We start from the raw sequence: 27,430 nt of genomic DNA on the forward strand, positions 1-27,430 counted from the left end.
AAATAGTTTGAAACCAGGCAGAGCAGGAAGGAAGCAAGAAAAGGGAAAAAAAGGTATATAAACCTCAACCACCTAGCCAGAGACGCTCCGCAAGTCTCTCCTTGTTGCTGGCCTTCTCTCTCACCCCCTCACTGGCTCCTCCATGCACATATGGAACCAATTACGAACAAAGCCCGATTGTTGTATATTTGGAATTTCCCACATCAACTTGATGCTTTCTTTAACTGCCTCTTAATGTGTGTCTGCACTGGGTGACCAGACCCACGTTTCCATCCTTCCCACCCTACCCCCACCAGCACCCCCCTTCTGAGAGTCTTTCCTGGTTCATTTTCCAGCATGTAAACCTCCACTTCTTCCCCCTTGCACCCCGCCCCACTTCCTATTAGAATCTTTGAATAAACAGAACTTTCTTTTCCATGGTTGGCAATGAACTGGTCTGCAGAGAGTAAATAAAAGCCGGATCCCAAAGCATGTAAGTGATATCAGGCTAACACCAAAAAGCATGAATTACTACAAAGGAAATGGCATCCCTTTCATAAAACCCAGAATGGAGAGGAGCAGCTGATGTAGAAATACATTACAAACAAACAAACAAACAAACAAACAAAAAAAAAAAACACCCTCCAATTCTGGAAGCCCCTTACTTGTTTTTCTTTATTGTAATTTTCTCTGCTATAGATAAGCATATTTGGAGGGGGGAGCAGAGACAGGGGACCACAGATGACGAATATATCAATTACAAAATATTACAGAAAAGTTAAAATTTTAGGCCATGTGTACCATCCTTCAGAGGATTATCTGATCTGGAATTACACGCTATTTTTAGAAAAGAATAGGCAAACGTGATGGATGAATCTGAACTTAGTCCTTTTCAGAGCCTTGTAAAATCAAACAGAACTTCTTCACATTTACTGACACACATAAAAATAAATGTTCTATAACACAAACATTTAAATGAAGAGATGCCAAATGCGAGTCTGTCTCATATATTCGATTCATCTAGACCACGTGATACCCCAACATTTTTTTTTTCCCTTCTCTCACACTTTATCTCTGCGGACTACATTCACATATATAATTAATTGCACTCCTACATTCATTTTTCTATGCACTGGAAAGCAGGAGAGAAAAACCAGAGAAGTGCATCTGATGCTCAGGGTCATACGTGTAATTTATGACCGCGAGCAAGGATCCCTCCAAGTCCCCAGTGCGTCATGTCACGGGTCTGCAAATATTTTTCCTGTGTTCGGAAAAGAGTGAAATCAGAATGCAGGATTTCACATTAATCTCCACACCAGATGGTGATATTCCAAACAGTCTTTTTAAGGTGAGCATGTGACCTACTGTATGGCCGAGGGGCTTTGGAGTCACGTGATGGAATGAATAATACGACTGATAGCTCTTCGATTAGACAACTGACCTGGTTACCGTCTGTAGCCACGAGAAGCAAAGTTGCCATTTCTGGATCACTCTCCCCAGAGGCACAGCTTGCCAACTTCTGGGACACGCAGTCTCACCGAAGGACTGACAGGCAGGGACCGACAAGGGGCGGCCAACACTGCTGCTGAAGGCGGGCTGAAGTTGGAGAACTTGGGCTATTTTTCTGCTTCCCCATCCCCCCGCCTCCCAACGAACCACATCGACTCATATGGTCGAAAGAAAAAACTCTTTCGGTTATTTGATATTTGGGAAACCTCCAGGAGACCATAACTTAGTTTGGAGGAAGCCTTGTCTCTCACTTTGCTGGGAACACACGCACACACACACACACACACTCACACACAGGAACGCACATACACACAGGAACGCACACACGCGGCTCTACACCATGGTGGTTCAGGCTGCAGTGGCCCCGAACAGATCTCAAAGACTTTTACTGAAAATTCCTTATGGATCTCTGAGAAGACGCAGCGTGGAGAGGGTAAGCGACGTGGCGGGCTGTTTGCTTTGCGTGGAGCAATTGCTCCAAAGAAAAGGAGTTGTTTGTTTTCATTGTACATAGCATCCCTTCTGGTCGCCCTGTTTTCCTGAAAAATTTGAATTCCTGGGACGGTAGAATACTAGGTCGTGGGTAAATTTTTTTCTTAACAGAGGATGATGAAAAAATTTGAAACAAATTTTTGCCAGGTGTGCATGTGGGGGTGCTGTGAGAGATGAGGTAGGAGGGTAGAGACTGGGGTGGGGACTTTCCTTCGGAATCGGGATGGGAAGATGTGAGTGCCTGGGGAGAAGTGCAGGGGCTGCAGGCAGATGCATTAGTACAACACAGCTGCAAATGTCCTCTGTGGGGTGACCGTGTCTTCAAGGGAGGCTTTGATGCCTGGGGGGTTTAAATTATGCCCCCATTGAAGAGAATCCCCTCTGTTGTGTTGTCGCTGTTTCACATACCTTGCTATCATTTTGGATTTTTTTTTAATACTACGGATTTAGGCTCGAAATGACTCTGTTAATTTTCTGAAACGTGCTTACTTTATGGCAACTGCTGGCAGAGATGATCCTGTAAAATAATAAGGATTTGTCCTTCTTCGGAGTGACTAATGCACTTTTGGGGATGACTGAAGTTGATACAAAGCTAGCTGTCCTTGGGATGTTGGGCTCGTTCATGGAGGGACAAAATGCCTACACCCCTGCAGGGGTGGAATGCTTTGTGGGTCTCAGAAACCCCGAAGCTCCTGTTTGAATCACGGCAGGCCCCTCTGTGGGCTGTAGAGTCTACTTAGACATCCTGGTTTAAGGTGGGATCTAACAGCCATAAGGCAAATAACTTCATAAAAAGCTCTCTTGATGGATAAGCAACCTGCTGCATCTTATAAAGGGGAACAGGGTTGAATTTGAGTCACTTTTTCTGGCTGGTATACTTAGTACTCAGTGATTTTTAAATGTAAGGAAAGCACAGTTGAAACTTTAAAATATGAGGGTCTATTTAGAATGCAGGTGGGCCTGATCTCCTGACTTTTAATGAGGGACGTTCTTTCTGCCACTTGAGTGCTGATGAAGAGAAAAAAGCTTCACTTCCTATTCTGTTTGTCTGTAGGTCTTTATTTTGAGACATATGTCTTGGGCTCAATATCAGAGTCATCAACTAGTATACAGTAAGTGCCTATCGCATGCTCCCTTCTATACCAATAGCTTTTGAGCATAGGACTAACAGTTACAGCAAATGTTAAAAGTATATCAGGCTTATATTGGATATGATTTTAGGTTTTGTTGAGAATTTCCTGACCTTTGCGGTAACTAAGTTTATATCATGTGTTCTGTGCCCAACTAGTCATTTAGAAACATGAATTGTACACGCTGGAGTTCTGGAACCTGGCAATACTTAGGAGAGAGTTATCTGGGCATAGGCACAAAAAAATTCCATAGGAACCTTTATTTAACCATTAGAATCTCCAGATGGATGTTTGATAGATCGTGGATTTTTAATAAATCCAGATGTATGCAGTTACCATTTCTGTTATTCATTGTTAGCCAATTTAAGAAAAACGGATAGCCTACGAACACAGCGTCATACATAAAACATTGTCACATGTGTTGGCATCTACTTACGTTCAAAACACACAGACCTATTTTCTGCCCATGGGCACACACCCGTGTTACCTGCCTCTTAGATCTGCAAGCTGCTGGGCCCTTAGGAGAAAGCACACACATCACTGGAGCGTCAGACATCCTATTCATCTCAGTTGCTAGAGGTGAAGCGATGGGGCTGGGACACCATCGCTCATAGGAAGAGTGCCCCTGCATTCCTTATGAGCCGCCCATCTCCCCTTCCACTCTAAGGGAGGTTGACACTAATTGGAACCTAGGATGAATGTGTCAATTCCAACTGGGCATTTTATACTGTTGCCGACTTGATGACAATTTTCAGAATCAGAGTGAAACATTTGTGTAAAAGGAGGGCAGGAAAGGTGAGACGCGGCATCTGCTTTAAGGGCAGATACTGAGAACTAGCACTCTTTTCTTGGGACTCCCTGACTTAAAAGCAGTGGCCCTTTTCCAGTTACATCAGCAGCCTAGAGGGTGACAGACATTCGGGTTGGTTTCCATCATCTCGCGAAATGTGATGATCCTAAATCTCGTGTCTGCACTGTCTTTACTCCAATGCACTTTTATATTCGTTACTTCGTATTACGATCCTGAGTTGCTGGCGAGACACAGAGAATGGGGGTTATCACTCTTGTCCTGTAGGAACAGGGAAGCCAAGGCACAGAGGGGTTTAATCTTCTGTCCAGGGACATAGAGTCGACCACAGAGCAGGACCCATGTCTAAGGACCCAGTATCTTCTGTCCAGACCCACATATCCCAGGAAGGGCTGGACATCTCTGTTCTCCTGAATGCTGCAATACCTCAAATTCAACATGTCCAAAATGGAATTGGTCATCTTGCTCACAACATGGCAGCCTGCCCCCAAGCAAAGGATTGTAAGCAACTTGTCACCAGGACTTCCCATGAAAGGGAATATAGAAGACTCACAACCGAGGAGAAAACGATTTCCAGGGCTGGTCATGTGCCCTCAGGCACCCAGGAGTGCATAGTTGTTCCTGTTTTCCAACTGCCAGTTGAGTTGAAAGAAAAGAAGCACACCTTTTTAACTATGTTTCTAGACCTCTATCAAATCCTGATTCAGAAACACTCACTTGGGCTGCAAGACCAGGCTCGGTTTTTGTTCATGGTTTCACGGACTACCACGAGCCCATCATGGAGCTAGGTGAGGTGGGAAAAACAGCAGAAATATAAATACTTTGCTTGGTAAGACAAGAGAGATTAGGGATACAGGTTTACATAAACAAAACAGTATTGACATAACAGGGCACGAATTTAGCTACAAAACAAGAAATGAAGACAATTTAGGTGCTACCGAAAGTAGGAAGGTGGGATAGAAAGGGTAGGGCTTGCAGTCACTGGGTCCCCAAAACTGACAGCCTCACCCTTTACTAATTGTGTGTTCTTGACCAGAGTGACCAGACTTACTCAGTGTTCTTAGTTTATACATCTGCACTATCCCCCATTGAGGGCAGTTGTTAAGGATTAGAGGGAACGTAAATAAGGACCTAACACAATACCTCACATATAGAAAACAATCATTAATGACAGAGTATTTTTAAAGTTTGCCTAACTTTGAGTGGAGGAACACTCGGCTTGTATTTTTCATAGCTGATGGCCTTGGTCATCACACTCTTGGTCACACTTCACTGTCACCTGGAGAGGTCCTTTAGGGATCTTTACCAAGTAAAGCCAAGACAGACAGGATTTCCTGGTGATGATTTGCCTTGGACTCCCAATTTTATGTAAGACACTTAGAAAACAAAATGTTTCAAATTCATTGCACGAAAATGCCAACTAACTAAACTTCTCAAGCCCATATGCTTCTATAGGGTCCCTTCCTTCCAAAGCCAGATGTTGTTACTCCAGAGGTAAAAATGAACTTCATGGAAAATTCTCATGCATCTAAGAGCACAACATGTAAATGAATTAAGGAAAGAGTAAATGTGGACCTTTTCCCTGGGAGTTTGCCTTGGAGCGGGGTTAATGTTTTTATGAAACTACTATGATCCTACACCATGAGGAAATGTCATCATGTTGGAAATTACCTTTCTTTAGAGTTCCAAAACCCAAGAATAAGTAGGCAAAGCTTCCTGTGGCCCAGCCCGCTGTTTCAGATGTGTGTTTATGAAGGATGCTCCTCTTCCTGCTGATTTATCCTCTCTAGCATCCAGACCCACATATCCCAGGAAGGGCTGGACATCTCTGTTCTCCTGAATGCTGCAATACCTCAAATTCAACATGTCCAAAATGGAATTGGTCATCTTGCTCACAATCCTGCTCCTCCTTCAGTCCACCAGCTACCTGAACACCCCGAGCAGAACCCAGGTGCCCTCCCTGCCTCCTCCCTCCTCTTGGCTCAGCCACCACCACCTTTCACTTTCAAACAGTTGCCATTTGTGTTCCACCAAGTCCATGCTCTGTGTTGCAGCCATGTGATCTTTCTAAAACAGAGGCATGGTCGTGTCCACTAATCTACTTAAAACCCTGAAGTGGTTCCTGCTTCAAGATAAGTACTTAGATAAATGCCTAAATATAATTACAAGGCCTTCATGATTAGGACCCTGCTACCCTCTCCAGCCTCGGTTCTCCCCCTACTTTACCCTGAGAGTGCTAGACTCCAACCACACTGCACACGTCTGAGGCTCCTCTAAACCACTATGCTCTCCCCTGCCTCAGGGCCTTTGCATGTGCTTTGGTCTGCCTGACACACACCGCCTCCTCCCTCTACCTCCTTAACTTCCCAGTCACATCCTTTTAGCCTAAAATTAACACCCTTGGGAAGGCTTTTCAGAAACCCTGCCCCCTCCCCAAGTCTGAATGAGTGCTCTTCCTTTGGGCTCCCCTACACACTGCATTTTCCCCTACCCACAGCAGCACAGATCACACTGCACTGAATCCCCCTGTTTCCATCCTATTTCTGTCACGTAAAATCTCCACATGATGACAAGCTCCTTGAGGGCAGGAAACACATCTTGGTCTTGGGCTCATAACAGGAGTGTGATAAATATTCACTAGATGAGAAAAATAAATGAAATCTGAAAGTTTTTTATAAACTTCCCTCAGAGAGAAAATTTGGGAAGAAGACCAGAATTAAGAAATAAACAGAAACAGCCTCATTTTTTTTTACATTAAATTACCCCATGCCCAGTTATTGCTGACGGGAAATGTGTTTGCTCTTACGTGTTCATACAAACTGAGGAGACAAATGCTCTAAACTCTTAGACCATACCATGTGTCTTAAAGTAGAAGGAAGCATGTGTGTGAACAACTGACCGGACTCAGCGTATGTTTCTTCACAGAGTAATGTAAATTTGACATCTTTATTGGGTTAAAAAAAAAAAGAAAAAGGAACAAGAAAGCATTCTCTTTTGCCACAATTATTTGAATATTTAAGTGAAAGGATTTTTTTTTTTTTTGTCTTGGAAAGACTGAAATGGTGTGATATTTCTGGAGCAGTATTTTTAACGCAGTATAAATTAAACCTCTTTGCACCCACATTATTCATTATTTGATGTGTTATTTCAGGTTGACGTATTGCCAGTCTATTATTTTGCAAACCATTACATTATCACAGCTGCTAAACTGCATAACTTAAGGATTCAGAATACAACAGAGTCTCTATAGTCGAGTGTGTGGTGCTTATATTCTGAATGTATTCATGCAGGGAAGTGTGAGACTTTACCAGAAACACATACAGCAGACGGCTTTTAGTGGATATTTATTACCATTGAAAGCAGACAGCCAAGAAACTGTTCAGACAGATCAGTGTATTCACACATACTATTATCCAACCCCCTCATCCTGCATAAGGTTTTGTTCCTTCTATAAATATAGCGCTCTCTGGAGAAGAACATGGCCTAGCAGGGACTCCAGTTCTCTGGTTCACAGGCCGAGTGGAAGGCCCTTTTCCCCCATATTGGCTAGTCCTGTGCAATTCTAAGTGACCCAAACTTGGTGAACTGACACTGATTTTATTTCTTACAATAGCTTATGTCAAGTTAAACCAATGACTTCCCATCTTGGCCAGAATGAGCTTTTCAACCTGCTACATTGCAGCTCTGTCCTCAAAATCAATCATGTAATCTCTGAACACTTTCTGTGGATGTTTTGAAAACAGATCTCTTATAAATTGCTCTAGCAGAGTGAATACTATCCACCTGTGTAACATTAGAGTTTCTTTGGACACACAGTTAAAAACAGTACACTTTTGTTTGGATTGATTCATTAATGCACCTCTGAGAACAATATTATCTTACATGTATAAAACAATATGGAAGAAACTGTGGCCATGGACCTTTGTCTTCTAATCTGAGAGTGGATACACCACATCTGTGGATTTTTCTTTCTTTCTTTTCCTTTCTGGTTGCTCAATAGATAACTGCTTCAAAGGACTTGGTCAGTTTTTCTCCTAAGCTCCAGAACCTAGAACAGTGCCTGGCATGTATATTGGGTGAACAAATATTTATTGAATGAATGTGAATAGATGAATAAAAAGAATGTCTTCATTGTCATAAACTCAGTCCTTCAATCAAAAAGAATTGTACCCGAAGGATAGGGTTGCAAAGTGACTGCCTTTCTTATGCAGATGAATATCTGTGTCATTGTTAGTCCTAAGAGGTGACTTATTTTAGGATGCTAGCTCTTCTTGGTAGAGAACTTGCTCATGAAAAACTTATTGAAATTCCTCTACACAATTAACACTTTTGAGTGTGTGGGCTGTCCTCCTCCTTCCCAGTCAGAATCTGTATATGAGTATTTTGAGATAGTCAATAAGTATGTCTCTGATCCTTTTCCTCTACTGCTTGCTAACTTCTCTCAAAAATGCCAAGGTCACATTTCCACATGGATAATGCTTCCACATAGTCCTCTGATACCTCTATTGGAACATTAATCAGGAAAACCAATAAGGCTTAGAAGTATATTGATCATTTCTGGAAAATGTGGTCCGAGTTCAAACAGATCAGTCTCAAAATACAAATACTGCAGGGAATGTAATACTTAGGACCCAATACATTAGTTATTAATTCCACAGATTTTTATTTAATACCTACTACATGCCAGGCCGTGCTCAAGACCTAGGGGATGTAGCAAAGTCTCTTAAGTGATGCTAAGGCCTCTAAGGAAAAATAGAGCAGGGAGGTGCTGCAATTTTAGATGATGTGGCTCTGGGTAAAGATGTTTGAGGAGAGACATACAGGAGTTAGGGGATGAGCCACAGAGCCCTCTGGGGAAGGACTGTGCCCAGGAGAAGAAACCGCCAGTATATAAGAGATGCAACTCCAGAGCATCCTTGATGGGCTTGGAAACTAGTCGGGGTTGGGGGGGTGGGTAGCTGGAGCTGGAGCAGAGTGAGGGGATGGGGTACATGGAACAGAGCAGCCATCAGGGAAGTGCTAGGAGCCCCGGTGACAGAGGGCTGTGTGGGCCATGATAAGGACTTGGGGGTTTTCCTCTGAGTGAGACAGAAGAAGACCAGTGGCCTGGGGACAGAAGGGTGACATCAGCTGACATGTTTTGAAAGAATCCCCGTGGCTACAAGGCTGATAGGAAAATGGACGGAAGCAGGGTGACTCACTAGGTCATTAGTGTAATAATCCTGATGAGGGATGATGATGGTTTAGATCAGAGGATATTCTGGAGGTGCTGAGAAATGAGAAATGAATGGATTCTGGATTTATCTAGAAGGTAGAGTTGACAAGATTGGCTGATGGATTGGGTGGCAAGTGAGGAGAGGAAGAGAAGGGTCAAGACTGACTCCTGGGCAGCTGTAACCTGGGGTTGACACTAAGATTGGAGGCACTGCCGAGAGGCCGGTGGGAGTGACAGCAGAGGCGGGGGGAGACTGAGAGCTCTATTTGGATGGAGTGAACTCGAGATGATTAAAATTCACATGGAAATATTAAGAATGTAAGTTTCATGTGCAGGTGAGAGTTCTGGGCTATGGAGGTAAATGTGGACATCGTCATGGGTGCCCTGAATCAAAGAGATTGTGCGCATCTCTTCCCAATTCCCCATTCAGTGGTGACAGGTGGGCAGCTTGAGATGGGTCATGGTGGGAGAAATGCACCATACAAATTAGCAAACATTACAAATCAGGCCTTATTTTTTTTCTAGCGAGTTGATAGTTAAACTAGGATACCGCCAGCAGATGGTGTTTAAAGCCACAGGACCAGGAGATGTCACCTGGGGAATGTATATGTGGATGGGGACAAGGAGATGTCTGAGGACTGGACCCGAGGCCACTCTAGAGTTTAGAGGTCAATTCCATGAGAAGGATCCAGCAACGAAGACTAGTAAGGAGCAGCCAGTGAGGTAGAAATAGAATTGGAGAGAAATTCTCAGAAGGGACCGTCAGGCTATCCAGTGCTGCTGCTAGCCATGGAAGATAGGGACTAGGAAATCACCTCATTACCCTGTTATCAAAAAGCCTGTGTGCAAACGGCATGCATCAAAATTGCTGGGCATTTTCTAAATCACAGAGGCCTAGTCTCCAACCCAGACATACTGAATCTGAACCTCTGGGCCATACAACATGGACTCAAGTTTGAGAAACAGTACCTGAAGTATAGTTTTCCAGAAACAGAGGCACCAGGGAGGAAGAGAAGAGAGCACAGCCTAGGAAGGGGGAAAGAATGCAGACAGGAAAAGAGAGAGTCTGGGGACAATTTTCACTCCACCAAAGTCAATCTCGGACACAGCAAGTAGAGGCTATGATGGGGAGTAATGAGGGGAAGGAAGCTTATGACAACCAAGGCCAAGAGTGAGTCTTCCTCCTGGTGGCACCCTAGAAACACAGTGTTCCTATTTGACATCTCCAACCCCCCCACCACACACACACTTAAACCACCGTATCAGAAAGGTAGAACTGCATTGTCCCTTACAGCTTGTCCAGCCACAAATAAATAAATAAATAAACCCACAAGAAAGAAGATGAAAAATTTCAATATCTTTTGTTGGTCACCTATATCAAAAGCAAACATTCCCCCTCGAAGTTTTAGCTTTCCTAAGATCTATCTGAAGAAGACCTCTTTTGTTTTGTTTGGTTTTGAAATTTTTTTTAAAAAATGGATTGATGTAATCATGTGTCAGGGCTTCATAACCCAGCCAAGTCCCAGAATATATTTAGAAAGTATAGTTTAGGGTTGAGCCAGCCACTGAGGGACTGAAAAGAGCAAGTCCTAATTTGAACTCTGGATTTAAGGCCTCGGAGCTGGCCTGCAAAAGCAAATGGGTTTGAATTGAAATGGAAGAAGTTATGTCTTTGACATCAGGCTCTGTTTCACTGGGCCTTCATGATGTTCTTTTTTTTTTTTTTTAAAGATTTTATTTATTTATTTGAGACAGAGAGAATGAGAGACAGAGAGCATGAGAGGGAGGAGGGTCAGAGGGAGAAGCAGACTCCCTGCCGAGCAGGGAGCCCGATGCGGGACTCGATCCCGGGACTCCAGGATCATGACCTGAGCCGAAGGCAGTCGCTTAACCAACTGAGCCACCCAGGCGCCCCATGATGTTCTTGTAGAAGAAAATTGTGCTCTTAACTGCCAGTTGGGTTGAAGGAAAATAACAGCCATTAGCGATTTGAACAGTCCGTGAGGTAGATCCCATCAGAGGGTTCACCCAGCTCCAGCGTGCAGATTTCCCTTCCCCATCACCGCCCATGTTCCCCTTCTAGGTAAGGAGGTGCCTCTGGGAGTGTGAACTACCAGTGTGAGAACTAGTGTGAGAACAGTTTTAATAGCAGACGTGTTGTGGGTCCCTCCCACGATTGTGAGCTGATGATGGTGAATAAGACTATTTTGTTTGTGGAGCAGAACTGGTGGGCCTGGGCACGGATGAGCTCAGTTGTCAGTGCTCAGAGCACACCCTTCTGCACACGAGCAGTAACACCCTTGCTCTTGCAGGGCTGTGTTGCGTGGCCAAGTCCGTGCGTATAGGCAGCAATGCGGGGGCCAGGTCCTAGAACCCCTGTTGTGAAAACGTCAACCCACTACTTAAGGAGAGGGAGAGGGGAGGGCACCCCTCATCCTGCTGGGCTCCAGCTCTGAGTTTTCAAGCAGCAGAGCTTTTAGGAAGAGGAGCTACGGAAGAAAAATAAAATCCTCCAGAAACACTTACTGATTTGAACTCAGCAGCACAGAGCGATACACTCATGTGATCACTTCCAATGGCAGCTGGGCAGTCTCTGCCAAGGACCAGTGTCCAAAAAGCAGGAGCCAGGCTCCCTAGGCCATGTGCCATCCCATCCAATGTCTTCTCAGTGCGATAATACCAATATCCTGTGGCATTTTGTTCAGTCAGGGTCCGTGCTCAGAGCATCTTCATTGTCCCTTATTTCTAGTACAATTCCTTAGACGTGTGTGTTCTGTGGTCCCCTCTGGACAGTAGTGAACCAACATGCCTAACAGCAGATAAAAGTATCTTTGAGACTTCGTGACTTCCTTTTTCCTTCAATCAAATGGCCTTAAGGTGGCATGAGAGAAACGTGTGTAATGTGCAGGCCAAGACTTTCCTGTTCCTTCGGAGACTCACCAATCAGAAAATGGTTATTTTCAAGAGCTTATATGTATTTCCTATGGTACCCTTGGGACCTAATCCTTCATGTTAATCCTGGAATGCCTCTATTCACATTCAGTGTCCTGTAAAGTAAGGCCCCATCCAGGCATTATAACTCAAACCCTATACGAGCCAGGCAGTCAGATAACTAGGACAACAAGGAAAGGGGCCCTAGCAAATGGGGCCAGCACTACTCAGCTCTGCCACCGGGGAGACAGGGCTTGCTGGTCCTGCACTTCCGACTTTTCCAAAAAAATTTTGTGCAATTTTTTTCTAAGTTAAGGGAAAATGTCTGTGTGTGTGTGAGAAAGAGAGAGAGAGAGAGAGAAATATCTCAATTTTTTGTGCTGGCAAACAATCCAAGCTCAAAAAAAAGCACTGCATGCCAACAAAGCACATTTGTGGGCTACATTTGACCCACAAGATGCCAGTTTTTAACCTCTACAATAAAAAGATTGCCACCCCAACCTAAACATCTATGTATTCTCTCTCCCCAGTCTTGAATTTCATAAAAAGGAGACATCTCAATTAAAAAAAAAAAAAAACCTAATCCTGGAATAGATCCTCAGGCCTTCCAGCTGGCATCATAATCCTACTGCTAAATCAGAATTTATTTTAAAAAAAAAGAAAAGAAAAAAACTCTTTTGACAGGTTAAATGCAAATTTTAAAATATATTTAAATAAATTGAATGCATGTCCTCCAGCTATAGGAAATAGGAAGACCGCATCCTCTTCGCTGAGAGCATAGTTTTATCACCTAGCAAGGAGAAAAGAACTGGGGAGCAACTGAACCTACAGTCCAATTACTGCCTGATAGGACAGCTTAGCATCAGCCACATTCTTCTGCTTTCAGCAGATGTTCCCAGTGTTAAAGGAAACCGTATCGAACAGTTTCAGCCAATGAAGCCATCGCCCCACCACCCAGAGGTCTATAGTTTGCCGCTAACCCATATTTACAGACCAGCAGTGTGTGGTGCAACTCAAAACCAGAGGCCACATGAGAACCAAAATGAGGTTCTTTTATGATCAAGGTGGTTGACTGGTAACAGCTGAACTAAAACCTTTTAGTTCTAAATCACTTCTTTCATGCTAGATGGAAGGGAGTTCTGGGGTCTCAGCCAAGTCCCCGGGGGAGAACTTGAACGGATTCACAGCTCCCTTTCTGAGGAACGCGTTGGCTCTTCCTATCAGAACTCCTGATCCTAACCAGGTGGAAGGGTGCTCCAGGCTGGAAGACAATGCCAGTCTCGCTTCCTAACTGTCCCTTCTGAATAGCAACGCTCACTTGTCATATTTGCAACAGAGCCGTGTCTCTTTCATTTTCATCTCAGGATAGCTTTATTTCTGCCTCTTCCTAGATATGGTCCCTGTGAACTGACTGCCTTCTAGCACTTAACCCAAGGGTTCCCAAGGACATCCGTCCCCAGGAAAAGCAGATCAATGGAACTGTTAGCTATTCATTACTTTAATTCCTTCGTGCTATATCTTTAGGAAGTTAAATAATCAAATATCAATATACCTGGGCCATATTTTCTCAACACTCTGCAGGGAATATTTTGAGTTAAGATTTTATTCATCTTTATTGAGGCTCGATGTTTAGCCTCCTTCTTTCCGACAAGCAGCAGCTCATTCTGGGCCTGAACCCGGCCACAGACCTAGGTCTCGGGCAGGACACGGAGCAGAGGGGGCAGGAGTTTCAGAAGATAAAACCAAGGCCAGATAAGAGGGTTTGCTGGTGCCTGTGATCTCTGAAACAAGCCCCACAGACAGGTGAATGGGGCATGAGTCTTAAAGTGTTAGGGCTGGAAGCATTTGCAATGAAACAGTCAGACGGAGGCCGGAGAAATTAGAGAAGTAGATTCAAAGCAGAAGGTGGGAGGAAGAGTCTGGGCGAACTGAGTGAAACCCTTACACAGCTGTGGTGTGTCTGAGCACAGGGAGCAGGTGGGGAATGGACCACCTTGATCGGAAAGCCAACAAAACGGGCTCCTGGGTGGCTCAGTCGTTAAGCGTCTGCCTTCGGCTCAGGTCATGATCCCAGGGTCCTGGGATCGAGCCCCACATCGGGCTCCCTGCTCGGCAGGAAGCCTGCTTCTCCCTCTCCCACTCCCCCTGCTTGTGTTCCCTCTCTCGCTGTGTCTCTCTGTCAGATAAATAAATAAAATCTAAAAAAAAAAGAAAAGAAACATACAAAAATGCTTCCGAGGCTTTTTCAAAATGACAGTTAAAGATATTGCTCCTTGGGGCACCTGGGTGACGCAGTTGGTTAAGCGTCTGACTCATGGTTTCGGCTCAGGTCGTGATCTCAGGTCCTGAGATGGAGCCCCGCATCGGGCTCTGCGCTTAGTGCTGAGTCTGCTTCAGACTCTCTGCTGCTCCGCCACCCCCGGCTTGCACTCTCTCTGTTTCTCTCTCTCTCTCAAATAAATCAAGATATCGTTCCTTACATTTTTCAGTATCCCTTATATAAATTCCACCCTATTCATTCCTTTTAGGAGATGATAAGATTTGCTTACCTTTTTTACCTTTGTTGCCAGCTAACAAATGGGGCAGCTCATTCCAGAAGCCTTTTCACAGTTATCCCACCCTTTTAAGTAGCTCTTTTTTCTATTTCTATCATCCTTCATTTCCTAGTTTACTCTTATTTTCCATGTATTTATTTATATGCCTGTATTTTCCACCCCTGCCAAGCAGCAGAGAATCCTGTAAGTTCCCCTCCTGTTTGTGTTCCTTTCTGAAAGGGAAACCAACACAATAGCAACACAGACCATTGAGAGTAAAAAATAGAACAAAGCATCCTACTTCCCTTCTCTTGGCAGAACTAATGATCCCAACAGGTGTATCAGAAATGCTTAAAGGTAAGCTGAGACATGGGAACATTGCGCTCTGAGCAAGGCAGTTCTTTTTCCCAGAAGGGAATGAATGCATTCGGAGCGTTTAGCCCCGACAATACAGAGCTACTCCATTTCACCCCATTGTGCGTTGTGCGTACCTGGTGACTGAGCACAGCCCCTTGGCGGCGGTTGAAGGGGTGTTCTTGGGGAGAACAGAGAATACACTGGAGATGGGTATCCCCAGTGGAGGGTCAGAAAGTGCGTACTCCTGTTTGGAATCTCTGCGTCTGACGCCCAGCTTCCATACAGGCTGCAGCTAGGCCTGGCAATGACTTTTCTATAGCGTCTTAACCCACCATGCAGAGGGCCAAAAAAGAGGCAGTTTCTGCCTCTTCCAGGATGTTGGAAGCCTCCGTTTTGTCCTTTTCACCCTACACTTCTTTTTTCCTTTCCTTACTAAATGTTGCCGTCAGTGTGCTCTGCTGTAAACTATCAGATACACAAGTAACAATAGGTTCCTGGGAAAGATTTGCTGCTGCAGGCAATGGGTCAGTGCCAAGAAGAGGAGTAAAGCCAAGAACGCTGTTTTAGGGAAATCACAGCATTCAGATAGCAGTTTCGGGATCATTGTTCAATTCCATTAGGGATTCTGAGTCAGCGTCTACCTCGGAACCTGGCTCCATGATCTCCTCCAGGGGATGAGGGGGACTTTGAGCCCCACATGCTTCCAGGTACCTTGGCTTTCTTGTTCTAATGTTCAAAAACAGTCCATTACTGGAATATAGTCTCGGATTTTGCGGTTCACGGGGAAGAAAGACGGTAAGAAAAGCTTCAAGACAACGAGGCTTCATTGGTGGGTCAGGTTTACTCCGAGAGGAAGAAATAACACATCGCCAAACGCTGGCTCCGGGATTTAGCAGCTTTCTGAGAATTTTTTACCTTGAGATAGAAGATGTCACTGTGCTAGGACTTGTCCACTTTGCCAGGCAATTGGCTCTCCCGTGGCTCAGCTAAAGTGTCGAGGAAGCTAGATCTCGCTCCCTGATGGCTGAGATGTCAGGCCAAGAAGTTCTGGCAAAGGAAGGCCTCCGCATTGTGCTTCCTTCCATCCTGCAATGAATTAGCCGGGTCAGCCAGGGTCAAGGAGCAAATATCAAGTGACACATTTTCCTCCCTCCTTCCCCAGCACATCTCCAGATACAGCCCTCTGGGAACAGGAGGAAGGAAATGCACTGATCAGATAGACGCGCCGGCCAGGCCCCTGGGGACGGAGGGGAGAGCACCTCCTTCTACGGGTTTTCAGGCACCTCATCTTCCTCTCCCTCCCCAACCTCTCCACACTGATCTCAGGTCTCCAAGAAAATGACCGGGAGCAAAGTCAGAGAGAACGTTGCCGAGACCCGGGAGACTTTGACCTGATAGCCAACAATGTACAGTTATGCAATGAGCAGGTGTGGGTGTGCATCCCCAGTGTAGAGCAGAGGAGAACAGCCGGAGAGATGAAATCATGGGCCCAGGGTCATACAGCCAGCAGTAGCAGGTCTGGGATTGAATCCAGGCAGTTTAACTCCAGGGATCGGACTGGGGTCTAAATTAGAGTGGGACTCTTGGGGCCCAAGCTGCTGAGAAAAGTGTCCTTGAGGGAGGAACCAGGATGGCCAGCTTCGGCAAATGAAAACACAGGACACTCAGTTACGTTTGAATTTCGACAAATAGCTGCTTAGTGTAAGGACGCCTCGTGTTGTTTATCCGAAATTCAAATTTAACTGGGTGCCCCATATTTTATCTGGCAGCCCTGACGATCGGGGCCTCTTCCATTTCTCCTTCTCTCTGTCTTTCTTGTTTTCCTCTTGTATTCAGTGTGCCATCCCCCTGCTTTCCTTGATTTCTCCTCCTAGGTCCTTCTGTGCAATTTCTGAGCTCGACTTTGGTGCATCATCTTGCTTGAAAATCAGTTGTTAATGATCATCTACTATTGTTTGAGAGCCCATAAGATGCTAGGGCTTCACTGTTGTTCAGAAGACTCCAAGTGGTGGTCTGCGTTCTCTAAGCCATAGGTGTTAGGGTACGTGCGCTGGGAATCCTCCCTGCCCCCAGAGGAGAAAAGCAGGTGCTGCACAGAGGTACGGGGGTGGGAGGTGCCACCCGAGGGCATCGGGGAGACTTCGATTCCCCCAGCCCTGCCTCACCAGAATACTTCTGCCATCGTTCTTGTGTTTCCCATCTAAGATTTCATGTGGGCTAAGATTTCCGTAACTTACAAGTCACCAAAAATCACCGTTCTCCGTTCTAGGCTGTTATGTTCGAAAGCAGGGCTTCTCAAACCTCAGTGGACAAGGGATCACCCGGGAATCTTGTCAAATGCAGATGCTGATTCTTTAGGTCTGGGGCGTGGGGCAGGGCCCGAGCATCTGCATTTCTAACCAGCTCCCAGGTAGTGCTGAAACCAGGGTCCGCGCAAGACACTTTGAGTAACAAGACTCTGACGTATCTTAACTGATGCACATGGACATAGATTATTTTTCTTTCTCTTCTGTATTTCAGATATCATCTATCATCCGTCTCTTTGACTGTCCCTATACCTATCTATTATCTTTACCCTGACCATATTATGCAGACATATGGGCAAGATCAGTGTGAGTGTCCAATGCACTCGACAAGAAATGAAATCCTCCTGGTGCAGGAGGTTATAAGAGAGAAAGGAAGGAACACAGCACATTGAGATGTCCCTTTCTGAAAACATTCCTTCCTTGCATATTGCGGACACTTAAAATACAATCCCCTCAGAAATAGCCTCTCCCTCTTTGACATCCTCCCAAGGTCAAAGAGTCCGCTATGAGACTTTTACATTTTGCCGAATTTGGAACTCCTACAGACCTGAAACAGTCCTGGGTCTTAAAAAAATCTGTAACCCTTGCATGACCAAAAGGGAATGTGTATAGGCTGTGTATCATCCTTTTAAAAAAAGTCCCCTGCACAGATGGAAGGCAGATCATGGCCTTTAGGCAGGAAGGAGATTATTGCATCTCTCTCTCTGTTTTGTACAAGTCGGAAATAAAATAAGTAGGCCTGAGACACCAGCCTTTGTCTATTGTCTGATCAGATATTTTTCATTTTCTATCATATCTCGAATGTTTTGTTTCTGTTAAATTTAGAGCTCCTTCTTTAAGAAAAAAAAATGAAGTATTTATTTTTCAGCCACAGATGATAGCGAGTACTCCTGCCTTGGAGTGATTTAATTTTTTTTCCCTCTTCCTCTACAGCTGTAGCCTTGTTAATTGTAGGTGGGAAGCAAACTCTGAAATCATTTGACTTTCTGCTTTGCTTAGAAATCTTGCTCCATTAAATTGTAGGATATCCTCCTTAACAGGAAGTCAGGTTCTGCGATCAGCAACATTTGTGTTCTTTGTGCATCGAGATAAAGAAGAGCAAGGGTGTCGCCTGCAGTTTCCTCACGGTTAGGGGAGAGTGGAGAGAGAGGACAGATAGACAAGAAAATGACCCAAAGATGAGTCACTCGTTTCTAAAACAAGAGTCTAAATGCTCTTTGTTGACGGCGGCTTGTAACCTCTGAACATTCTGGTCTCCCAGCCACAAGGACAAAGGAGTGAGTGATTCAGGGTCTCAGTTTGACTGCCTCATTCCTGCCTCTGGGGAACCCAAGGACTGAAATATCTCGTCATTAAGAAACCATTTTAATTTAGAAATAAACACATGTTACTAATACTCGGGCCTGTCAAGTCAGTACGCGATCCTTGTGATGGGGGGAAACTTCCATTTCTTTTACCAAAACATTTCTTTTAACTCTTTAATTATTCTCTAGGAATAATTAAAGCAATAGTTGGGTGGAAGGTCTTTAAGTGTTGATTTTCCATCTCGTGTATGGGGAAAAGGTCATTTATGAGCCTCTACCCGGGACCCGCTACTCCACCAGAGTGCTCCTTCCCGTGATACTCAGAGGCGAGCACAGGGCTTTTGGAGAGGCTGTTGAAGAATGCAACCCATACATAGTAAACTGACTTGCACAGCTCAGTTGCATTGCTCTCAGTCACCCTGACTGTGAGAATTAAGGGCTCTGGCAGGCCTAGATCAGTGGCTCTCAAAGCGTGTGGTCTCTGGGCCAGAGATTCAGCCCTAGCAGGGACTGTGTTAGAAATGCAGATGCCCAGGCCCTATACCCAGTCTACTGAGTCAGAAACTCTGGGGTGAGGCCCAGATATCTGTCAGGTTTTTTTTTAAAGATTTATTTATTTATTTGAGAGAGAGAGAGAGCAAGCAAGTGGGGGAAGGGCAGGGGGGTAGAATCCTCAAGCAGACTCCCCGCTAAGCCCAACACAGGGCTCAATCTCACCATCGATGAGATCACGACCTGAGTGGAAACCTAGAGTCGGATGCTCAACTGACTGAGCCACCCAGCAACCACCCCCACCCAGAGATCCCTGTTTTAAGAAACCCTCCTGGGGATTCTAATGCAGGCTACAGTGTGAGACCTGGTAACCACACAACTCAAAGGAACTTGTCTGCAGGACAGAGACCTCCATGCTGCTTCTTTTCCTTGGTTGCCTGTTAGAACCCCTGGCATGCTTTTTAAAAATATCGATACCAAATCCTTCCCCCAGGCGGATAAAATTGGCATCCCTAAGGGGGGGAGCCCAAGTCAAAACATTTCATGAAAACTTCCCTGGTGACTCTAGCGAGCCGCCAGGGTAGACCACCGTGAGTCTACAGGAAAGGAGGGACCAGGTAGGAAAAGGTGCTGATGCCCGGGACAGGGAGCCTGCAGTCCATGGGTCAGGGTCCAGGCAGGACCTGCACACTTGCCATGCCAGGCCACAGAGCTGTGGTGGCTTTCCTGTCATCAGTGGGCACAGTGGGGGTGGGAGGGGGCTTCACTGAGGGCCAGGTGGCAGCATCGTGTCAGAGGCCGCCTCTCTAGCCCTTCCCAGCTGCAGGTGTGAAAACTGTCAGCCTTGGCCTTGAAGCCTGGCATCCAATGGCTTAGGGTGTGCCAGGGACCCACATGTACCCAGGTTGTACATGTTTCTTCCTAAACCCAGGCCAAACCGGTGGGTTCGGGCCCTTGACCCTGACTTGTGTCTGCTTTCCCACAGAGGTTAGAACCTGCTAGGCCTCTAGTTGTAATGCCCTGCTTCGCTCTTCCTAACCCTGCTCCCAGATGGGGGCCCTTCTTCAAATCAGAAAGGGTCCTCATCCCTGTCTGGTAGTTTCTCACATCCCAATGCCTGACCCTCACTCACCACCACTAGCCTATGTTCAGGGTAATTTACATGGGGCCACAGCCTCAATCAGCCCCAGACACCCTAGACCAGTGTGATTTGTTCAGTGGGCCCCAGCCATTCCTGACTTCCTTCCCTTTCTCCAGCCCTCAGCAGAGGAACCTGTCTGCCTGACCACTAAAGCCCTATGGGGCATGATGAGGAGAGTGGCCAGCACAGTGTGTCCCGGAGGAGAGAACTGTGAGGGCCACACAGAGTGCTTGGCACCAAATACCTGAGCTAGAGTTCAGAGCTGGACCCCAGGTCCAGCCTAGGAAAAAGGATGCAAATCCAGCAGACATGGTAAAGGTTAGGGCTAGCGGAGGCTCCTGCATGCAAAGAAGCATAGGTCTACCTCAGGGCCACCTAATGAACAGGACTCACTGGGACAAACAACTCCTAGATGTCAGCGGCTGTGTGCCCGTCGGTGGGCAAAGTCCTGTTCTGCCTCCGGAAAGGCCTAGGAACTGGACAGGGTAGCGGCAGGAGATGGAGAAGATGAGTATGGAATGGAATGGCAGTTCCTCAAAAAATTAAATATAGACTCACCGTATGATCCAGCAATTCCACTTCTGGATAAATACCCAGAGAAATGAAAGCAGAGAACTCAACCAGGTATTTGTACACCCATGTTCATAGCAGCACTATTCGTAACAACCGAAAGGCGGAAACAACCATAATGTCCACTGACAGATGAACGGGTAAATGAAACGCGGTCTAGCCTCATACAGTGGAATATTATTCAGTCTTAGAGAGGACTCGAACTCTGCCACCTGCTACAACATGGATGAACCTTGAAGACGCGATGCTAAGCAAAATAAACCCAACACAGAACAGATACTGCATGCTTCCACGGTACGCTCCCACTCACACGACGAGAGCAGTCAAATTCATGGGGACAGAAAGTAGAATGCTGGGTGCCAGGGGCTGCGAGGAATGGGGAGTTAGCATTTAATGAGTACAATGGTTTTGTTTTGCAAGATGAAAAGGGTCCTGGAGACGGCTGGTGGTGATGTTTGCACAACACTGTGATGTACTTAATATACTTAATGTACACTTAAAAATGGTCAAAATGGTAAATGTTATGTTATATATATCTTATCATAATTAAAAAAAAAAAAACAATAAATATCTGAAACCTGGAGGATTGGGGGTGTGAAAGCCGACAGGGGAATGCTTCCACGAGTCCCACTGGAAATGAGGAAGGGGTTATCGACCTGGGTCTGGGCTCTGAACATAGGTTCGATGTCACAGAACCTCTGCCGTGTGGGCTGCTCTGGTTTTCGCATTTTGAAATTCGTCCTGAGTTTTGGTGGAGGAGGTGGAATGCTTCCTCGAGAGACGGCCTCAGGCCGCTTAGTTGTGGTCAGACTCACCGAGGAGAGCTCAGACCTGACTATTACTGGCGCTTAATTAACGAGGAGCCTTGTCCCAGCTGAGGTACAATGAGGCTGTTGTCCTGGGTTTATTAAGAGACACAAGCAGAAGGCGCTTAGCTCCTCCGCATCCCCTCCCAGCTGAATCTTAAATCATCACCTTTGTTTCTGCAACAAGGGGGAAATAACCAATACCCGGATCCAATTTCCTTCTTCTCTCCTGGAAACTTACCTCAAATTATAACACACAGAGACTTTTTATTTATTTATTTATTTATTTTTATTTTTTAAAGATTTTATTTATTCATTTGAGAGAGAATGAGGTAGAGCATGAGAGGGGGGAGCGTCAGAGGGAGAAGCAGACTCCCTGCTGAGCAGGGAGCCGATGCGGGACTCGATCCTGGCACTCCAGGATCATGACCTGAGCCGAAGGCAGTCGCTCAACCAACTGAGCCACCCAGGCGCCTGAGACTTTTTTTCTTTTTTTTTTTAAAAAAAAAAAGGGAAAAAATTCATTATATTCTATTTTTTGTGATAAATCCAACAGTAAAGTCTAAGCTAGTTTTCCTTATAGATTTTCAGTTGCTTTCATGGCCGGCATGAGTGTAATTACATTTCTTCTCTTGAATCATTAAAAGACATTATATTTCATTTCATCGGTGGTTTCCCTGGTTCACCGACTGCAGGGTTGCTGAAGGACGAAAGGGGCCTCCTGCAATTTCAGGGACATACTGAGCCTTGAGTTCAGTAAATATTTCACTTAGCCACTCAGAGACTGGCAGAACATAGGAGAGATCCAAACAGGGGGAATTTGAAGCGGTTGACAGAAGTACCTGGCAGGGCCTCCCCTCTTCCTCATTCGCACACCTGCACACCTCGCCTCTTCCTCACCTGCACACCTGCACTTTGGGTTCAGCCTGCTTGGCTCTCCTTCAGTCTTCCATCCAGCCATGGCCCCCCTTCTGGATGTCTATGACCACTGTCCTGATTTCCTAACCATAATTTGCCCAGACCTCCCACCAACCCCAACAGAGTTCTTGGTTTTCCAAGCTCTGTTGCTAAATCCTAACCCACCCCTACAATCCTCGATCAGCCATGGATGCAGAAAAGATCTTGCTACCTATAGTCTGGCTAATTTAAATGGTTCCAAAAGACAGCACTCCAAATAATACTTTTATCTATAAGGGATCTTAATGAGAAAGGGGTGCCTCGATGGTTCGTCAGTTAAGCATATGACTCTGGATTTCAGCTAAGGTCATGATCTCGGGGTCGTGAGTTCGAGCCCCACATCCAGTTCCATGCTCAGCGGGGAGTCTGCTTGAGATTCTCTCTCTTTCCCTCTGGCCTTCCACCTGCTCTCACATGCTCGCTCTTCCTCTCTTTCTCACTCTCTCCCTCTCAAATAAATAAATCTTTAAAAAAAGAGAGAGAGCGGTCTTAATGAGAAAAGTACAGTATTAAGTTCTTCCATGGTAGTCTAGGCAACTCACCACATCAATAAACTTATCCTAAAACAGGCCTAACTTTGTATATATATCAAAGGACTTGCTTTTTGGCTCACGTGGAATTTGTTATACCAAAGTCCAGCTCATGGACTAATTAATCCAAACCCCATTGACCAACTTGAGTAAAGAACTCATGCTTGCTTTTTGTTTGGTGTTGTGCGTTTGGGGGTTTTCTATCATTGTTAGGGATGCTTTTTCATGAGAAAACTTTTGTAAACTTGAGAAAATGGGATGGACTAGAATAGAATAGATTTTCCTGTTGGAATATGGTCTCTAGAATCAGGCGTAGCTCTGGGCTTGTTGAAGTCCTGACCTCTGGACTCCGTGATACTAATGATTCGGAGCCCTGGGGTGGGACAGTGTGGTGGTCAGCGGATAGTCTCCCAGCTGGGTTCCTGGGATGGCCAGACCTCTTTTACATCTCTGCTTTCTTTTTCTCCCTTGAGAAAAGCATTCTAAGGAAGCAAGAGAAAAATGTAACCTTGAAAATGGCTTCCCAAAGTCATTAGCTCGCCAAAATTGCCTCTGACCCACAGAGCTGCATTGACCCTACGTACATTAGGAAGGCATTCCATTCCCATTCATCAAGCCTCCTGCATTGTCTGTGTCATAGTGTGTCATGTCTTCGTTACTGAATAAGAAATGGGGATGGAGGGCTAACCCTAATATGCCTGCTCCTTGAGAAGCCAAAACAAGAACAAAAGAACTTCCTGTTAGGAAACTTAAGCTACTCCAGAGTAGATTTTATGAAGGCAGGTCACCCAAGAGCAGAGGAAAAGCCACAAGCCTAGGCTTTTACATAAAATGCACATTTTTATTCATTCCATAGTCATTACATTTCTATTAAGTTCAAACACTAAGGATTTTTTAAAAAAATAAGATTGCTAAATTGGAAGGAGCTTTAGAGAGGAAATAGACTTTCATGGAAATGAATAACACATTATCTTAAAAACCTCCTAATATATTATAAGTAACACAATATTATAAACAATGTAATACCCACAGCTGAGGGAAGGGCTAAAAGGAATATAAGCAATAGGTAAAAACTGAGTGTTCTTATCCTGGTTTATGTCTTACTCAGTTCTACTTGCTTCCCTTTACATCTGGAAGAGAAACGTTAACTTCCTCCTCACTGAGTTATCCTCAAACCTCTTCACGGCTTCCAGATACGAGTTTTCTAACATCTCAATTCCCACGTGGAGGGCAAGTGTTGATGATCTGTCAACAACTCTCCTATGAGAATTAGCGCATCTTCCTGTGTGAGAGCAGATGGAAGGGATTCTCAAACAGGCAAACCCCCTGTTTTGTGAATAGGACCCCCAACCTTATACCTTCACTCCCAACAGGCCCAAACCATTGTCCTGGGAGTCCTAAACAAAACAAAGCATATGTTTTTTCATGGAAGGCCATGATCTCATAAACACACGCTTGCAAAATTTGATGATCAAAAATTACCCTTGGCCACTAAGTTCCATGGAAACCAAATAATAAGAGATCAAGAAAAGAGGAGCCGAGAGCATTTAATTTCTCATTCAGGGCCTGGATTGATTGAATTCAGACGGCCCTGATTGTATTTCTGTTGGGGCCTGGCATATATATGAAAACTTACTTTCATAACCACAGTAATTGATAGGATGACATCACTTTTAAGGCCATAGGACCACTTGTATAATGGTTTGTAGAACGTGGGGGAGATATTTCTAAACATAGCCCTTGGCGTGCTTTTCTGGAAGCGCTTAAGCCAGAGGGCAGTTCCTGCCTCTCTTCTACTTTCCCAGGGACCCAAAATATTTTTATATACACAGCCAAGCATTTTTTTAAAAAAATCATGCTCCCAAATGAACAGAGTGAGCTCCCGAGCTTTTATATAAATGGGCCCCTTGGGTTCTCAGGTTGAGGAATGATGATGCAGTGATGACTCTTTGTCAGAGCTGGGGTATCTTCCAGACCCAAATATGGGATAAAATATGTTAGTGGGCGGCCCTGAAACGCCTCTGGATTTCAAAAGATTGTTTGGGTTTGGGTTTTGCACGTTGCCCACTCACTTAACCATACCAATGCTATTTCTAAATACCCTTTTCCCAAAGAGCTGACGCCAGGACGATAAAGAGACAAATGAGGACGAAAAGCGTTTGGACTTCTTGCCCCTGATGGTGGGCGTGAGAGGGTCAGGATAGGAAGGAAGACATGGTGGAAGGAGCAGTCAAGGACGGAAGAGGAAATGCTGGGCTTTCCAGCACCTTCCATCTTGTTTCCGCAGAGTCCATCTGCAGCAGCAAGCACGGGGCTCAGTCAGTCGGGGGGGGACTGCAGGTAGCCCCTGAGAGGCACCCTTTCCACGTGCTGCCACATCCCCTCGACTCAAAGGCATGTCATAGACTTTGATTAGGAAAACAAGAACACTACCACTTCACACCCACTAGGATGGCTCTAATCAGAAAGACGGGCACTAAGACGGTTGGTGAGGATGTGGAGAAATTAGAGCCCTCACACGCCGCTGGTGTGGCCGTCTTGACAACACCATGGCAGTTCCTCAAAAGGTTACACGTAGAATTGCCACATGATCCCACAGTTGCTCTCCTAGGGATCTACCCAAGAGAACCGAAAAACATACATCTACACAGAAACTCGTCTGTAAGTGTCCATAGCAGCATTATGGCTGATAGCCCAAAAGTGGGAATGACCCAAACGCCCATCAATGGGTGAACAGATGAAGAAAATATGGTCCATCCATGTGATGGAATGGTATTCACCAAGAGAAAGAAATGAGGTGTGGTACATGCCGCGACATGCACGAACCTTGAAAACATTATGCTAAGTGAATGAAGCCGGTCGCAAAGATCACATTTACATAACATTTTCAGAAGAGGCACATCTATGGAGACAGGCGGTAGATGTGCAGTTGCCGGAGGCTGGGGAGGGGCTGAGAAAATTTGGAGGGCTGATGCCAGCTAATAAGTACAGGCTGTCTTTTTGGGGTGATGAAAATGCTCTAAATTTAGACTGTGGTGATCGTTGTATATACTCCATGAATATACTCCAAAAGGGTTGAGTTGCACAGTTTAAATGGATGGAGTGTATGGTCTGTAAATTATATCTCAATTGTTGGGTTCTTTTTTTTTTTTTTTTAGAATACTAACAAAGGGAGTGCCTGGGTGGCTCAGTTGATTGGGCGTCTGCCTTCGGCTTGGCTCGTGATCCCGGGGTCCTGGGATCGAGCCCCACATTGGGCTGCTTGCTCAGCGGGAGGCCCGCTTCTCCCTCTCCCTCTGCCTGCTGCTCCCCCTGCTTGTGCTCTCTCTCTCTCTCTGTCAAATAAATAAATAAAATCTTTAAAAAATAAATAAAAAGAATACTAACAAAGAAGTATGGACCACCTTCACTTAAAGAATAAAGCTTCCAGCTCTGCCCCAGACCAGCATTTTCATTGCACATGGGGATTTAATAACAAGCATTCAATAGAAGGAAAGAACAAAATGTGCAATACATTTAAGCCCAAGTTTGAGTCCTGTTGGAAGTCAGGAGGCGAATGTAGAATTAAAATGTGAGTTAGTAGCTGAGAACTGAAAAGGTCCACATGTGGCACAGAAATGGTAACTGCAAAACCAAAAGGAATCTGCTTTCTACAAAACCTGGAAATAGGGTTGATGGGTGTTTCTGAAAATGCCCCTGCTTTCCCCTCACTGTTGTGGATTCATTTCTTTTCCTGCACCTTGTCGGGCTCACTTTGGAGTACATTGCTCATTGATCCCTCTCCTTCCAAGAGAACAGATCTGGTTGGAGTAAGGCCTTCATTCTGGTTGAAATGTCTTGGTGTTGGAGCTCCACTGGACTGGGCTTTGATGTGGGAGCAACTGCCCTTGACCTTCGGATTCTGTTAGTAAAAGATAACAAAACGCATCCAAGAGAATCTTGTTAAAAATGGTATTTGTGCCTCTCATCAGCTGACTTTCACCTGACAGAGAGCATAGGAGTTCTCCATCCATCTTAGGGCTGACATTTTCTAAAATAGATGGCAATAAATAATCACTGAATAATTAAGATGGGTTACATTAGAATGCATTTCTGAATATATTTCTTGGGCTGCTATAAATAGACTGTGTGCACGCAATTTCATGTATCTTTATGTATTTGCAAATTTTGTTCCTAATTGTGCCGCATATTACTTTCAACTTAAGAGTTTTTCCAAGTCCTTCTCGAGGCGGTAATTATGTCTGAAAACATCCCTAGAGTCAGGCAAAGGCATTCATTGCTTTGAAAAGAATTCCTCTGTCTTTACAAATACAGTGAACGAAAGTCTCTACGCGCAGGGACAGAAAACCCAGAGGCGGAGGTGGACAGT

General features: G+C 45.1%; 1 protein-coding gene across 3 annotated transcripts in view; it reads left to right on the top strand.

The window, feature by feature from the left end:
- Positions 1 to 1,145: 1,145 nt before the first annotated feature.
- FRMD4A (FERM domain containing 4A) overlaps positions 1,146 to 27,430 on the top strand; it is a 310,088-nt gene continuing 283,803 nt past the window's right edge. The window contains exon 1 of one of the 3 annotated variants that reach the window (XM_035021598.1): positions 1,146 to 1,921. In XM_035021598.1, the coding sequence (XP_034877489.1) occupies positions 1,649 to 1,921 (273 nt within the window). In that variant the 5' untranslated portion in view covers positions 1,146 to 1,648. The remainder of the gene's footprint in view (positions 1,922 to 27,430) is intronic. The other 2 variants (XM_035021605.1, XM_035021599.1) reach the window with 2 other exon arrangements.

Source organism: Mirounga leonina, unplaced genomic scaffold (assembly GCF_011800145.1).
Source record: "Mirounga leonina isolate KUSES-001 unplaced genomic scaffold, KU_Mleo_1.0 Mir_175, whole genome shotgun sequence".
Taxonomy (NCBI): domain Eukaryota; kingdom Metazoa; phylum Chordata; class Mammalia; order Carnivora; family Phocidae; genus Mirounga; species Mirounga leonina.